This window comes from Xyrauchen texanus, chromosome 33 (assembly GCF_025860055.1).
Source record: "Xyrauchen texanus isolate HMW12.3.18 chromosome 33, RBS_HiC_50CHRs, whole genome shotgun sequence".
NCBI classification, from domain to species: Eukaryota; Metazoa; Chordata; class Actinopteri; order Cypriniformes; family Catostomidae; genus Xyrauchen; species Xyrauchen texanus.
This window is the reverse complement of record NC_068308.1, coordinates 38,240,365-38,257,805: the sequence shown is the minus strand read 5'-3', so window position 1 is coordinate 38,257,805 and position 17,441 is coordinate 38,240,365. Positions and strand designations below refer to the sequence as shown.

General features: G+C 35.1%; 1 protein-coding gene across 1 annotated transcript in view; it reads left to right on the top strand.

Annotated features, from left to right (window-relative positions):
• Nucleotides 1-11,978: 11,978 nt before the first annotated feature.
• LOC127626710 (paired box protein Pax-2a-like) overlaps nucleotides 11,979-17,441 on the top strand; it is a 43,512-nt gene continuing 38,049 nt past the window's right edge. Inside the window, exons 1-2 of the mRNA XM_052102682.1 lie at nucleotides 11,979-12,181; nucleotides 13,611-13,808. Of these exons, the coding sequence (XP_051958642.1) occupies nucleotides 11,979-12,181; nucleotides 13,611-13,808 (401 nt within the window). The remainder of the gene's footprint in view (nucleotides 12,182-13,610; nucleotides 13,809-17,441) is intronic.

Here is a 17,441-nt window from a genome sequence, read left to right as displayed (position 1 = left end):
CGCCCGTAAAACTGGTCCATGGAATCGACGTCATGTTGTTGTGTCATGTGACACACGTGACACAACATGGTGCACACACGGTGCACGGTGCGGCAGAACTTTAACCCTTAAATGACAGTCTAGAGTCTTGTGAACAGTATTCAGTCCATTAAAATTAATTTAAATTATGTGTTGCATTTAGCAAAGCCAAAATACAATGTCCATACATGTGCATGCAGGGTTGCACGAGGATAATATGCAAGCTTAAAGACAACTAAATAAACCATATGTAGATTAACACTGAAAAGTGTAACACTCGCATTTTAAAAACATTGCCCTGTTTGCTTATGCATCCCTACCAGGGTTGAGTTTCCCATGAAACTATCTTACCACGCAACTTTGCAATGCAACTGTTCATTGCAACTGTGGTTTTGGTAAACATCAAATCGTTTAACAATGTTGGTAAGGATAAAACTTTACCATGGTATTTGGGTGAACCAGGCTTTTGGTTGAAGCACCCCAGCCACGCTGGCTCAAGTTTGGCAGGACTATCTGTTTTTGTGACAATTGGCAAAGCAACAGTCAGTGACGCTAGTAATAAAACATGGACAAACATATGGTTATTAAAAGTGCTCATTTAAAAGTGAAAAGCAATAGAGAGATATATGGGGGGCAGGGGCGTAGCCAGGAGTTTTTCAAAGGGGTGGCCAGGGAGGGGCAAGTGATCAGTCTATGGTGGCACAGAAATATGGGGAGTGGATACAATCAACAAATACAATGACACCCGGGACGGAGAGGTGTGGTGACTTTGGTGTGTGCACATGTTAAGTTTGAGATGATTTCACCTCTAAAGAAAAAAATTACCAAAAAATCTATGGGGTGGCCAGGCTTCGGTCCATGGTGCCCACGGCCACCCCTAGCTCCTCCACTGATGGGTTTTTGTTTTATCAACTTCCACCTCTTTTCGCACTATAAGCTTCTAAACAGTAAATATTTGTTTAAAGTTTTAACACTTTCACCTGCTTTGTTGTTTTTGTTTTGTTTTTTGTCCGACTGAAAATGTCCAAAAGTGTATCACAAGAGATTCATGTCATTTATTTATTTATGTTTTTATATATTTTTTCTGAAAGTCATGGAAATTCCAACCACAGTGTTTCTAGCACATCTCAAATTCTGTTTTGTGTTAAAAATAATTCTGTGCTGGAAATGACACTCATGGCTAACATTATATGTTTCCTAAATATACACACAATGAAATAATATTTTCACACTTTTGCATAATTTGGAAAATCATAGATATTTCTTTGTTTCTTTAAACATCACTCGTCTCATATTTCATCTCAAGCACTTCACTGGCACTTTTGTCAACATACACTAACAGCTTTGTTAGGGGCAAAATTGTTTGGTGGGGTGAAAATGAAGCCACAACTCTGGGACAGTCAAGTCATTTTCACACAATAAATATTGAAATGGTTTCTGCTTATTTTACTCTTTGTTCAGATGATCATAGTTTTAAACATTGCATTTTAAAAATTGGTTTTCATAGTTAAATATTGAACGTCTGGGTCTGGGACAAGGCAAAATCCATACATTAAAAGCATTTAAAATGCACCAAACATAAATGATGAATACCTGGTAAAAATTTTCCAATTTAGTTTTAGTTGCACCATCATTCAATAAAAAGAAAAGGGGAAAAAAAAGGGTTAAATCTGTTTGTTTTAATAAAAATAAACCCCTGGGACGTGAAAGTGCCAAAGGTTGAAGACCCATATAATATAATGTATTATTTTTCCTAAAACTCAGTATAGCAAAACAAAGTAATTACTGCAACAATAAAAAAAATGCACATATTAAGCATTTTAAGACTTACAAAACAAATCGTGAGCATCAAGAAAATTATTACAACTTCATAATTGCAGACCTGATAATGACAGTGGGTTGATCTAAGAATCCCTTATAGTACATTTGATTTCTTCGAGGTTGTTCTGTCCTGTTGTTCAAAGCTCAGGAGATCTAAAAATGATTTTGGGGAAATGTAAATAAAAATGGCACAAATGAGAAAATTGTTGACATGCAGTAAAGACCCTTTCACACCAAACGTGATTTTGCCTTTCAGACTGGAAATGAACATTGACTTTAGAGTATTTTGTCAAATCTGAGCACAGTATCAGGTGCTATTTATATATATTATATTATATTTATAATCTATTTTGAAACTCTAGATGAGTTAAATTTGAGATTACAGGGGTCTTAGTCTCAGGAGAAACATCTGAAAAGCAGGAGACTCCAGGAAACTTCTCCATTTGATCTCATGGCTCTCGAGGAGAAACAACTGAGATGTTAAAGAGATCTCATTTGTGATTTTTCCTATGAGTCCTAAAGAGGATATATGATGAGTCGATATGTTGTGTGTCCAATTATTCACTGCAAAACAAATGTTCCCAACATTTACGTATTTACCTGTCAAAGCATCATCTCTCAGTTATGGGTGGAGGACACGCTCACACATTACCCTTTCAAAGAACTAACCAGCGTATTATTCACACAACAGTGGAAAGTTTGTGTCCGGATAAATGATGAGAGTATTAGCATACAGGCTACATAAGACAGCGTGTCTGATGCCACGGGCCACGGGGATGAGGGATGATGCCCAAGGGCCGACTTGGACAGACGGGCTGGTTCCCATATTGCACCAGAGTGCAAAAAAGCAGTTTTTTGTCACAACAGAGCAGCTACACAGCTGTGTGACACACACACACACACACACACACACACACACCCACACACAGTTACTCTGGACCTGCTTTAGGGTATGAAAACTAGTCATTCACTCTCATTAGAAAGTGACTATTGTCCATGTCTAATAAAACACATCTAAATCGATTAATCGAATGCCTGATTTGAGATGTGCTGAGAATAGAATTAAAACACTTTTTAGTTTAGTCCAGAGGGGAATCAAGGCAAGTTTGACCAGTAAAGCATGAAAAGTATAAGGATTTTCCCATGACAACAGAATAACCCCAAAACTATTTATATTTAACACTTCAGGGCACATTTAGGAATTACTTCTAAATCTGCATATTGTATGAACCACTGGCGCTCATGTGCTGAATTTGACCTCCCTTGTGAGTTTAATATCAGACAGATTAACCTGATTATCAGCCTGTGGGACACTTGAGGTTAAACTAAATAAAACAGACAGAGACTAGCTGAGAGCATTATATGACATGACGTGTGTGTTTTAGGCATTTTTTTTTTGTTTTTATTTAAAAGTAATTTGAAGATTAACCAATAGTGACTTTGTAAAGTTGAAAAGTTTAAAATAACTTTACTATTATTACATCATATATATATATATATATATATTAATGTTGCATGGTAAAAATAAATATATATATATATATATATATATATATATATATATATATATATATATATATATATATATTTTACCATGCAACATTAATATATTTACAAATATTTACAATAATAATAATTATTATTATTATTGTGTATTTATAATTTGTATGTATTATTAATTTATATGATTTTTTCTTATTTTTTGAACGTCATTTTAATATTTTCAAGTTGTGACTTTGTAAAGAGGAAATAACTTGAAATTATATAACTTAATAATATATTTAAAAAATATATATATATATTACTATGCCTGGCCAACATGTCACCTGATGAGAAACATTAACATTAATAATAATAATAATAATTATTATTATTATATTTATCAAATATACTATAGTTTATTATATAAATTATAAAATGATATAAAATAATTTTATAAAATATGTATTTTTAGCATTTAAATGCTTTTTCACTTTTGATACCATACCTGACCAACATGTCAGGTGATGAGAAATACTTATATTTAATTTAATACAATAATATTTATTTTTATTTGCATTTATAAAATTATTTTTTATATTATATTATATTATATGATATTATATTATATTATATTATATTATATTATATTATATTATATTATATGACATTATATGATATTATATTAACTCAAAAGATCGTTTTTGGAAAGTTTCATGTCTTTCTTTGATTCTGAGTGATTAAAGAGATAAAAAAAGAGAGAGTGAGAAAGAGAGACAGAGCGACAGACATCCTCTTCGTGCTGTTATTTCAACTGTGAAGGATTTCTCATTTCATTCCTTAATTTATATTTTCAGCGTATTGCGTTTTATAGCTGGCCCTAAAATGCATGTTCCTGCCAAATCAGTTTTATGATCTAAAACGTGGGCTGAACTGTAGTAAAAGTTAAATACTGAACGTCACATCTCGGCGTGATTCTTGATGCTTTTCAGAGGCAGTAACTTTAAATGGCCTGTGGATGTACTTAGACCAAACATGCCAAACACAGTCACTACCAACCAGCAGTTCAGACTGTGCATTAAGGTAGGATACGATTATGTGACAAAGTGCGTGCATAACGTATAGGAATAGTAATAACAACATAAATAATAATATTAATAATGATAATAATGTTCATTAAGAAATTGCAAATTCCGTTTAAATTAAAATATAACTATTCTCATGAATTATGAACAAACAAATAAATACAGTTATTTATTAAAGTTATTTGTTGGCTAGAAATCGAAAGCTATAATAAAGTTATCTCATCTATAAATGATGAATAGCAGCAATATATTGCCCTATTTGCGCGCGCGCGTGTGTGTGTGTGTGTGTGCGCGCGCGCGTGTCTGTGCGTGCTCTCGCGCTAACGAATATGCCTTTGTTAATAGACAACATATATCTAACAACTAACTGATTCACCTTTACATTTTGTGACAAAATGGCAAGATCAATGGAAAACTGTTGTAATGATCTAATTAATTATGTCGAAATTAAAAGCGAGCTCAGAATCAATCTCTCGCGTGAAGTCTCCATCTGTCCCCTCATCGCACCACAAGCTCGAAGCCTAAACGGGCATATTTTACACTCTGCTGTTAGTGCTTTATGGGGTTTTATTCAATCTAATTGTGCTAAACGTTTTATTATACGGTGAGTGAGGGCTTAGATTGTTAAACGAATGCAAGATGAGGTCATTTTAGCCCAAAACCCCAGAACTGTCAATAGGACAGGCTATATTATTCTAACATCTGTCACGCGGATGCTTCATGCGGCTTTTAAATCATCAAAAATAATGCATGAATTATAATTTCATAAATGACAAAACGAATGGCATAAAAGCTCGTTTAAGCTATACTAAAATGTCTAAGATGCATCCATCTTTGTTAAAATATATTTAGAATACAATATTTTATTAATGCATCTTTTGGCAGATGGAGATTTGTGGCACGCCATTCGTTTACTAGTGTACAATGGCTGACTAAATGAATAATGTAGCTGATCTTGAAATCGTTGAACAGTTCTAAAATGGGCGAATGACACCTTTTCACCCCTAAGAAATATTAGGTATGCATAACTATAAATGATAGCAAGGAAATCGTCAGACATGTGGATCGTTTGGAGTCAGACTCACTTGTGGCGATTCTCTCGACTCGAGTCTAAATGAAGAGCTCGGTGCGTCTGATCGATCAGTGACGTTGCCATGAGAACGGGAGGCATGAGAAGAAAGAAATATCTTCACCTGTGGCAAAATGAGCTTTCTCAATGCTCACCAGATCGACGAGGGAAAGCGGAGTTGGAACGAGGAGATTCATCTTGTAGTTGCGCGCGGGTCCCGTCTGGTGTTTGGAGAGCTCACAGGCTCCAGCGCCGGAGTGAAAATGGATTAATCATTGTCAGTTCGCAGGGCCCTAATCAAATTAAAACACAATGTGTTTTATTTTTAAGCTATTTAAATTTCGTATCACATTAGGCGAATTTTAGAATGAGTATTTTAGACTTTTTGTTCAGTTCAATGTCGTCACCTAGATATTGGATAAAAATGGGATTTGCTTAATCTGTTACGGATTATCACACATATTATGTTATCTTTATTCGTTTTATTAGTCTATGTAATATTTTAGATATGTTAATTAGTCGTAGCCTATAACTCAAGTTATGTCTATTTCTTTTTAAAAAGCACATGCGACAAAGTCTGGGAGGGGGTCTCACAGAAAGAAAGAAAGAAAGAAAGAAAGAAAGAAAGAAAGAAAGAAAGAAAGAAAGAAAGAAAGAAAGAAAGAAAGAAAGAAAGAAAAATCCTTAGCTTTGGGGAAGGTGTGCAACGGAGGGTGAAATTAGAGCCCGCAGTGCTATATTGTACCAGGAGCTCCTCCAAAAACACCAGGAGAAAGAAAAATCATCCTCTAACCTCACTAGAAGGCAGACCGGCCGACCTGCCCCATGCGCTCCTCTCCAAACACGGGACATTTCTACTTTCCTGCAGATTGCTCGGGTCTTCAAGCGCCAAGATTGCCCCATCTTGTTCTCGGTCATTCTTAACAGATACCCGAACGAAAATCATAAACGTAAAAAATTATGTTACTAAAATGACGTTGTAGGCCTAACTGCACATTTGGTGTGAGGCCACATTGTCCATAAACGATTTGTTTTAATCATGTCTTCCAACACCCTTCCTAATCTTGACAGACTGTCATTTTCCTCTTTGTTTATTTATGCATTTATTTATTTATTTGTTTGTTTATTTTTTTAACGATGACACCCATAAAGGGGGTGAATGGGCTAACATCTGGTTCCACATCTATAAAGGCTGTTTGCTTTTAGTTGCACCCCGAAAGTTTTTTTATTGGAAACGTTTTGCAGTTAAACTGTTATTGGGAGTTATTAAGTGGCCAAAGCCTGAATGTTGGTTATTGTAACTCAGTAAGTCGTTTATATAATAAAGCCGAATTGCTGATCGGCTAACATCTTAAAATGAAATATACTAAAAATAAATAAATAAATAGTCGCCTGTTTGGAATCAGAACTAGCGATGCCCGATTCGCAAATGAATCACTCGTTTGAGTCGGTTCTTTTCAATGAATCGCTCAATCGACTTCTGTGAATCACTCTGAATCATTCGGAGCGGTTTCTCACACCATAAAACAGTAACGGGATCATTTAAAGCATTAACCTCAACCGGATAATTGCAAATGAAGCTATTGACACACTGTGAATTACAAGTGAATCCACCAACTTGTAAGTAAAACATTGGCAAACCAAGTAAAATAGCGCCAAAACCGGGATGTAAACATGAGCAATAGCTTCTATACATTAACTTAGACAACTTCCCCACTTCCCAAATTTCCTGGTATATATATATATAAATATATAAATAGAAAATATGCGGATGGTAACGTTGGTGAAACTGTAATGTCGTTGGTGTAGATTTAGGTTGGGATGGTATAAAGATAGATGTCCCGTCCAACTTTTAGAAAAATATTGGCAATTTTACAACATAGAAAATAATTGTAATTTATACTAAGTTTTTATTTGATTTTTAATGACTATTAAAGTTCCTCAGTATCATAATTCATGTTTGTATTGTCCAACCTCTTCTGGAGCAGTGCGGAAATGGCGTTGTCACGTGGCACCTGTTACTTTTCTCAGCATTCAGGATGCACCAATTATGATTACGTATTATATATATATATATACACACACACACACACACACACACACACACACACACACACACACACACACATATATATATATATAGGCTACTCTTCTGGAGATTACACTGGCGAATTTCCATTTTTATTTTATTTCCAATCCTTAAATATATATATATAGCCAGTACGTGCCCTCTAAATGATTCCTTTGAATTGAACGACTGTGCCAGCTAAATGTTGGGTTAAAAATGTGTCTATCTTGAGATGCCATTATGCTTGTTAATTTAGCCCACATTATTTTAGATTTCCATTTGTTTAATGCATATAATAGATTTGGTAGAATATCACATATTTCACAATGTAGATCTACGAAAAAACAACTGAATTTGTAATCATACCATTTATTTATTTTAACATATGGCATGTTTCCTTCATATCGTGCAGTCCTAGCAGTCATTTCTAAACCTGTTTAATATTCACAAAAAAAAAATCAATAATAATACATTTATTAATATTCAATGTGGAGAAATAAGAAATGTGACTTGTTACGTATATGAGGAAATAATATTATTTTGCTTATATTGCCAGACTGACATTTTCACATTGTCTTAAAACCAACATTTTGAGTGTAATACTTGTAATATGTCCCTACCAACTTTCAATCCAAACCTACGCCCTTTAATCCAAACAAGCAAACTTAGATGTTAACGTATGAAGCACAGTTTTTGCTGAAATTTTCCTCTTTTATATATATAAATATTTGAAGGAGCAGGTGGAACGGCTTGCTGTCTGGTGTAGTCATAACAACCTTGAGCTGAACACGCTCAAAACGGTGGAGCTGATTGTGGACTTCATGAAGAACACCCCAACACTGACCCCCTCACCATTCTGAACTGTGGCAGCAGTGGAGTCATTCAGGTTCCTGGGCACTACCATCTCACAGGACCTGAAGTGGGAGATACACATTGAATCCATTGTGAAAAAGGCCCAGCAGAGGTTGTACTTCCTTCGCCAGCTGTGGAGGCACTGCTGATACAGTTCTACTCAGCAGTCATTCAGTCTGTCCTCTGCACTTCAACAGTCTGGTTTGATGCAGCTATGAAATCGGACAGCTGAAGAGTACAAAAGGACAGTTCAGCCTGCTGACTGGTTGCCCCCTGCCCTTCCTCCCTGTACACTTCCAGAGTGAGGAAAAGGGATGGACAAATCACTCTGGACGCCATCCACCAGTTGCCTTCTGGCCGACTCTACAGAGCTCTGAGCACCAGAACCGGAACAGTTTTTCCCCTCAGGCTATCCATCTCAGTTAAATATACTTTAATTATGTGCAATACACAGCCAAGCCAATTCTATTATTTAACATATTCTACCTCCTCTGCCTTACATTCCTTTGCACTGTATTTAACAGACATCTATTTGTACTATATGTATATTTTAGTCTTATTGTGTATTTCTGTATATACGTTTTATTTAATCTTTGTTAGATCCTGATATATAACAGAAAATCTCTTCAGGACTTCAAACACTGAAAGATGCAATGCAACGAAAAAAAATAAATAAAAAAATAATAAAATAAAAAAATAAAATATTTATATATTTTTTTTTTATTCTTATTTATTTTTAATTTTTTGACGTGCACATTTCAGTGTTTGAAGTCCTGAAGAACATTTATATCATACCCAATTTTTTGGGATGTGTGGCCAAAATGATAACATTAGGCCACTATAGAGTATGATAGATTAGAAAATAAACAAGCAATAATTATGTAGCTACCTATTATAAATATAATTCATTTTTGACAACTGTACATGTTTGTGACAAAACAAAAAGAACTGTTATTGTTTCTTATACACTAAAAACATATACGACGCAAGAACTGTTTAAATGTCCAAACCTCAGAAGGCTATAGAGACGATAGAGCGCCACCTACAGTTAATCTCCTGCACCCTGACCCGAGCCAAACCTGCTTACCACAGAGACACGCGCAAGAAATCAAAACATGATGGTGTTTAAATCAAACCATAATCACGCCATCGACCTCACCAGAGATACACCGCCATCGAGGCCAGAAATATGATATGTGCTTTTCCAACAAGGTGCTTCATTTGACTCATTTTTGGAGGCCACATCTGCAAGCTTTTATTCTAAGAGATATTATAGGTTGTTTGGGGCTGAAGGTGACCATGTTAATGTAGCACAAATGCACATTTTACGCATCTAATGACCTCAGTGCTGTCACAACACCACCCTCCGTGGTTATGTGCGTAGAGGATTGATATACATTGAAAACACTGAAGAAACCAAAATCTGATTTGACCAAATTAATGCACTTTATAAAGGCTTAAAAGTCTTATCACAAAGAAAAGCAAATGATGTGCTGTCATTTACACCACACTCTCATTCACTTAGACGCACTGAGCTCTTCCCACCCCTTTTGGAGTGACAGGCGGATGGAGCTTCATCTAAACGAATCACAAAGTGCTGGAATCTACTGCCTTTGTCTGATACACTCATCCATAGAGGCGAAAGAGTTTCTGCGCAAAGGAGGGGGGCTGGAGCTTTTACAAACCAACACAAACCATCCAAGTCCATCAGTCCCGGGCCGTGTGTGCATACAAACGCATCGCGTTCTTATTATTGAAGGGGGGAAGGAAATATAGACACTGGAAACCCGCAGTTATCCAATGGTTCTGATCTCGGTCATCCATGCGCAATACCGAACCGCAACAGCCCAGCACCTGATAACCGAATCCACCGGGATATAAGACATACAGCACCCGCATGGATGCGACGAATGCTTGAAAAGCTCTACTGAGAGAAAAATAAAAAAAAAGAAAGAAAGAAAGAACGAATCATGCATGCTGAAAACATTTAAACATTCATTGCTTTGAAAACAGAATATAGGATCATGTCTGACACCTGACAAATCCATTTGCACTGAGCGGACAGTTGCAACTTTCTGAAGTTTCCCCCGTCCTCGGCTGGATACACGTGACGCATCTCTTCGTTTCTTGCGGGTTTTATCTGTTTAGGAAAGACGAGACGGCGACTTCAGTTGATTATCTGTCCTTTCTCTGTTATCCGATGGATATGCACTGTAAGGCAGACCCCTTCTCCGCCATGCACCGTGAGTTACACAGGAGTTTCTCGTGAGAATGTTTTTGCATTGAGCCAATTTACATCGTCACACGAATACGAGTTTATAAGGAGTTTTGCGACAATTAAAAAAATTCTAATAAAAATGCAAAATTAGCTGTTAATATTTTGCATTTAAGTATAAATAACCAAATCAATAAATCTTTCCAGAAACAATAAATAAGGACGTTTTAATAAAGGGTTATTTTCCTTGCACGTGGCGAGGAAACTGAAACATTTAATGCATAAAACTGAGATGCGGTTATTGGCCTATTTATAATGATAATTCTTAAATAGAGGAAATATCAAAAGATCTGAATAGTTGCAAACATATTTGAATAATGAGGAATTTCACGCGGCCCTTCAGAGGAGCAAATATTCACAATTATTCAAAGTTATTTAATCACAGCTGACTTCATTTGAAAATGCATTATAGTATGTGACGGCAACATTTAATCAGATTATTCCTATTAAACAATTGCATGATATTTCTGCAGCAACGCAGGCTATTTACTCTGAATTAGAACCGCTAATTGAGATCAACAGTATGTAATGTGATCAAACAAAACAGTTGAATTATTTATATACATGGAATGAAAACAATAAATGCTCGAGTAATTTAATCGCCCACCTACGAGAAACAAACCCCATTATTGTTCCAGCAAGAATATTCGATCATGGGACAGTCTGTAGCTTTCATCAGAAAATAAATACGAATATTTTGACTATTAAAAACTAACATTTCCAAAAAAGTTACTGTCAAATTCTCTATTTCAGCCCTAAAGAATTTGAGAAATGCTTTAAAATGCGACTGTGCGCGTGGATGAAATTTGTCCCATATAAACAATCATGTGGTTCGTCACAACAAATGTATAATGTAACAAATAATATTGTTTGCGTTTGCAATCGTGTCTAATATATATATATGTGTGTGTGTGTGTGTGTGTGTGTGTGTATGCTTAGAGACAATAATATAGTGACCCACAAATGAGCCTCGTTACAATGCCTATTTAAGCCAAATGTGTATATTAGGCCTACAATATTTAAAAATCAAAAGAAAACCCTTATGCATGATTTGACTGTAAACATAGGCTATATATTATAAGTACGTCCAGAAACGGGGGGAAAATGCAGATAAGTAGGCCTATAATGCAAAAAAATAAATACAAATAAAATAAGTATTACATACATGCGTTTGCAGCTAGCCTATATATTAACGAATTTGTCATCACATCGAATCTGCACATGATTGAAATGAACCTGCTTATGACTTGTCGGTCATATAGAAGCGATGCTTTTTGTTGCGCAGGTCAGACGCAGCCTGTATGTAATGTTATGTTTTTGTCGGTTGTTGCTGTTGTCTCCGGTATAGGGCACGGGGGAGTGAACCAGCTGGGCGGGGTGTTCGTGAACGGAAGGCCTTTACCTGACGTCGTGCGCCAGAGAATCGTGGAGCTCGCGCATCAAGGGGTCAGACCCTGTGACATCTCGAGACAGCTCAGGGTCAGTCACGGCTGCGTCAGCAAGATTCTGGGCAGGTGAGACCCTAACCCCAATGAATGCGACCGAAACATGATATGTAGCCCACTCATTGTCAATGTCAAATGTATAGAGTAATTGTAACATATATGTTAAGTTTACAATGATGCAATATTCAACATAGGCTGCTATTAGGGAACATAAATAAAAAAATTCCCCATTTCGGCTCATTTTGAACCCATATAAGAGCAACACAAAAGTGTAACAGCACAAATGTGATATATAACAACATATGCATTATGCAACACACATATATTAAATATATGTTCACATATGGTTTTTAGTGATATAGAAAAGGTCACATGCATGGCAATTTTTTTTTGTAATATATATGTTGCATATATGCACGTTTACATACATGTAACTTAAACATGGGAGATGTGTCAAATATATGAACTATATACAGTACATGGCCATATGTCTGATTTCTGTATGGGAAATATTATTTTCCCACAATTTAGAACAGACTGTTGACATCTCTGAGAAAAGTCAATAATGCTTTTAACCCATATACAAATTAAAACAAAATGACAAAATCATTTGTTTCGCTCATCAGAACTGCTGAGGTGGATTTGAACGCTTTCCATAATTCTCCAGTTCCAAAAAAGGTTTTGTTTTCATAAATGCAATTAGTTATCAATTCTGTTTTCAAAAGAAAGGTGTAACCAGATGTAGAAATTGTTATGTGTATGCTCAGTCTTTGCTTGTCCATTAGGATCTATATATAAATATATATATATATAACACCCATGGCAATAAGCTTCCATTTGTTAACATGAACTAACAATGAACAATGCGTAATACGCATTTACTTAATGATTATTTCAACATATATTAGGCCTAATACATTTTTAAAACCAAAAGTTGCATTAGATAACAACATAATGCACTATGAACTACCATGAACTAACAATGAACAAGTTGTTTTATTATAACATTAATAAATGCTATACAAATGATTTTGTTCATTGTTAATTAATGACATATAATGCATTAACTAATGTTAACGAATGGACCCGTATTGGAAGGCGTTACCATATATGTTTAAACAGATTGAACAAATCTAGAATTGTTTGCTCGAATGCGTCTCCACTTTTAATTGATTTATGAAGTGGCCTGTTTGAGTGTAGTTTGGTCACCAGCAGCTAACTATAAAATGCGCAAAGTTCGGCTTCAAATCTCCAAGTATAGGTGAATTTTATTTATTTATTTTTAAATCTGAGAATAGGCCTAATAACTGCTTAACTAACAGATGGGGATGTCCTTCTGCGTAAATGAGTATTCTAATCATATGATAATTGTCTAGCTGTTCTATGATGTGTTAAGTAGCTTAGAACATTTTCATGCATTGTCACCACGCATCTGTTGTTTGTTGTCGTTTGTTCAGTAGATTTGGTCAGGTTATGAATATCATACTCTTGTTCCCAGATATTATGAGACGGGCAGCATAAAACCTGGAGTGATCGGCGGATCCAAACCCAAAGTGGCCACGCCAAAGGTGGTGGATAAAATAGCGGACTATAAGCGACAAAATCCCACCATGTTCGCCTGGGAGATCCGGGACCGGCTGCTGGCGGAGGGAATCTGTGATAATGACACCGTCCCCAGCGTCTCCTCCATAAACAGGTTAGAACAACCGACAGCCTCATAGAACAACAAGATATGAGCTGTGGAACCAAACGTCTCCGGAAAGAAATGATAGAAGCTAATCAAACGATTATATATCATTGTTTGCAATATGTTGCCATTAATATCGTAATATGATAATAAAATGCCCAATAACATTTGAAAAAAAGACACAAATCGAATAAAAAATTATAATGTTTCCTATGTGTATAATAATACTGACCACCAGCAAAGCAGCAAAAACGAGCCTTTATAAACCTTTATTCTGCCAAAATACCTAATTCGCCATGAAAAAAATAAATAAATAAATACATGAAAAATAAATTTGAAAATAAATAAATAATGAAATACATGAAAAAAAAATACATTGAAAAAATAATATATATATATATTTATTTATTCATCATTTTAATGTATTTTTTACGTATTTTTAATGTATTTATTTATGTATATATATATAAAATAAATTGGAAAATGAATAAATAATTAAATACATGAAAAAATACATGAAGAAAATAAAATATATATATATTTTTTTTTTCATGTATTTCATTATTTATTTATTTTCAAATTTATTTGACATTTGTATTTATTTATAAAAACAAATTATGTATTTTTTATATATTTTTTCGTGTATTTATGTTTTATTTTATTTTATTGTGAATTAGGTATTTTGGCAGAATAAAGGTTTATAAAGGCTCGTTTTTGTTGCTTTGCTGGTGGTCTTAAAGCTGTAATTCAATCCTCCGCTGCAATGTCAGACCTAAAATCTAAAATCTCATCTGACCAAGTGAAAACCGATCAATGAACGGTGATCGGAGACCGGAGAGGCCCACCGCCGCTCAATTACACTTAATGCTCTTCTATATTTGTCCATTATATTTTCCAAGATAATATAAAATAAGAATGTTATGATCTAGAAGTAAAAGCCTAATGTAGCCTATAGACTACCTATGGATCGACATTTCATAATTGCCGAAACAATGATCCTGCGAACAAATGGGAAAAACCGAGATCAAGAATAAATCAACGAAACTAAATATTTTGGCCTAAAGAATATTTGCTGCTTATTTGTGTTGCTATGATACATTTTTCATATTTCTGTGTTGGAGGAAAAAATCTGAACAGCAGTGGGTGAAAATGTTGACAAACAGACAGACAGACAGACAGACAGACAGACAGACAGACAGACAGACAGACAGACAGACAGATAGATAGATAGATAGATAGATAGATAGATAGATAGATAGAATGACAGACAGAGACAGATATATAACAGACAGACAGATAGATAGATAGATAGATAGATAGATAGATAGATAGACAGACAGACAGACAGATAGATAGAATGACAGACAGACAGACAGAGAGACAGATAGATAACAGACAGATAGATGACAGACATACAGACAGACAGACAGACAGACAGATAGATAAATGACAGACAGACAGACAGACAGATAGATGACAGACATACAGACAGACAGACAGACAGACAGATAGATAGATAGATGACAGACAGACAGACAGACAGACAGACAGACAGACAGACAGACAGACAGACAGACAGACAGATAGATAGATAGATAGATAGATAGATAGATAGATAGATAGATAGATAGATAGATAGATGACAGACAGACAGACAGACAGACAGACAGACAGACAGATAGATAGATAGATAGATAGATAGATAGATGACAGACAGACAGACAGACAGACAGACAGACAGACAGAAAGATGACAGACATACAGACAGACAGACAGACAGACAGACAGACAGACAGACAGATAGATAGATAGATAGATAGATAGATAGATAGATAGATAGATAGATAGATAGATAGATAGATAGATAGATAGATAGATAGATAGATGACAGACAGACAGACAGACAGACAGACAGACAGACAGACAGACAGACAGATAGATAGATAGATAGATAGATAGATAGATAGATAGATAGATAAATGACAGACAGACAGATAGATGACAGACAGACAGACAGACAGACAGACAGACAGATTGACAGACAGAGAGATAGATAGATAGATAGATAGATAGATAGATAGATAGATAGATAGATAGATAGATAGATAGATAGATAGATAGATTGATTTATAGATAGATATTTTCTGGAATGTAGTTCAATAATATAGCCTATTTTACAATATGGGAAATCTAATATAATCCAATTTGACCCTGTTTACATCCTATAATTGGATAAAATGATGGTTTAGGATGGTGTGTTAGACCTGTGTGGCAGATCAAAACGGTAAAAAGAAGCAGTGAGGCGCTGAACTTTGGTTAAGATTCACTCTTCCATAAAAACAGACTGTGCATTACATTTTAATGAGTCGATGCCAAAGAATAGAGCGCCAACACAAGAGAAGAGAAGCCCAGAAAAAAAATCATAATTTCATGCCCCGTGGTCGCCTAAAAAGGGCCATTTGAGCGTCTTTTGACATGACCTTTCGAGATAAATCCGAAGTGTGTGTTAATGTAATTACTGAAGCCCCTTTAAACGTCTTTAAAATCTAATTGAATTCAGTCTACAGAGTCTCAAACAGGAAACTGTGTCTTTGTTTACGAGGAGAATTAAAATATGAATGTGGTGAGATGTGATTCTTTTAAGACTTACATCTCATTGCAATAGTAATAGAGGAAGTTTAATGAAACGCCACATTTATTTCAAATTGGTTTCACATTATGAAGAGAGAGAGAGAGAGAGAGAGAGAGAGAGAGAGAGAGAGAAGGAGAGAGAGAGAGAGGTGGTCTTTAATTATCTGATAAGGCAATAAATAAGTGATCTATTTATTTAAAATAATATATCCTACATAATGAAGGCCATTTCCATTGATTATATTAAAATGTATGAATTCATACATTGGTCACTTAAAGGAATATTCTGGGCTCAATTGACAGTTGAATAATATTGATTAGCACATTTTTGTTTTGACTTGTCCCTCCTTTTATTTTAAAAAAGTACAAATCTGTGTTCCAGTGAGGCACTTACAATGGAAGTCAATGGGGCCAATCCGTAAACATTAAAATATTAATTGTTTCAAAAGTATAGCCACAAGACATACAATGTATATATATATATATAATCGCTTACTAACCCTTTTAAAGTTAGACCATAACTAATTGTACTACTTAGTATGCCATTATGACTCAAAAATAACTGTAAAAATGATGGTTTAAACAGCTTTATGGCTCAAATAATATGCACGTTTCAACATTAAGTACTTTTCTAAAACTATAATCTTCACATTTCTGCATTTAAATCCTCAAAAGATTGGCCCCATAGACTTCCATTGTAAGTGCCTCACTTTAACCTCGATTTTTGCTATTTCAAAGAAAAGGAGGAATGAGCCAAAGCGATCATTATACCAGCACGTAATGCTGATTGAGCTTAACTTATATTAAACCTGGAATATTCCTTCAAGATTGGCACGTTCTAAATAAAGAGATGATTTTATATTAGCGAAGTTGTGCTGAACGGGAAGAGAGAATCAGTTGCACCTACACACGTTTTATTCATTGCTTTAGTGCTTCATTCAACGCTGCAATACTTTGCATGAAAGGATAGAGCTATAGTTTGCATCTTGGTGTCTGTGTGTGTGTTTGTGC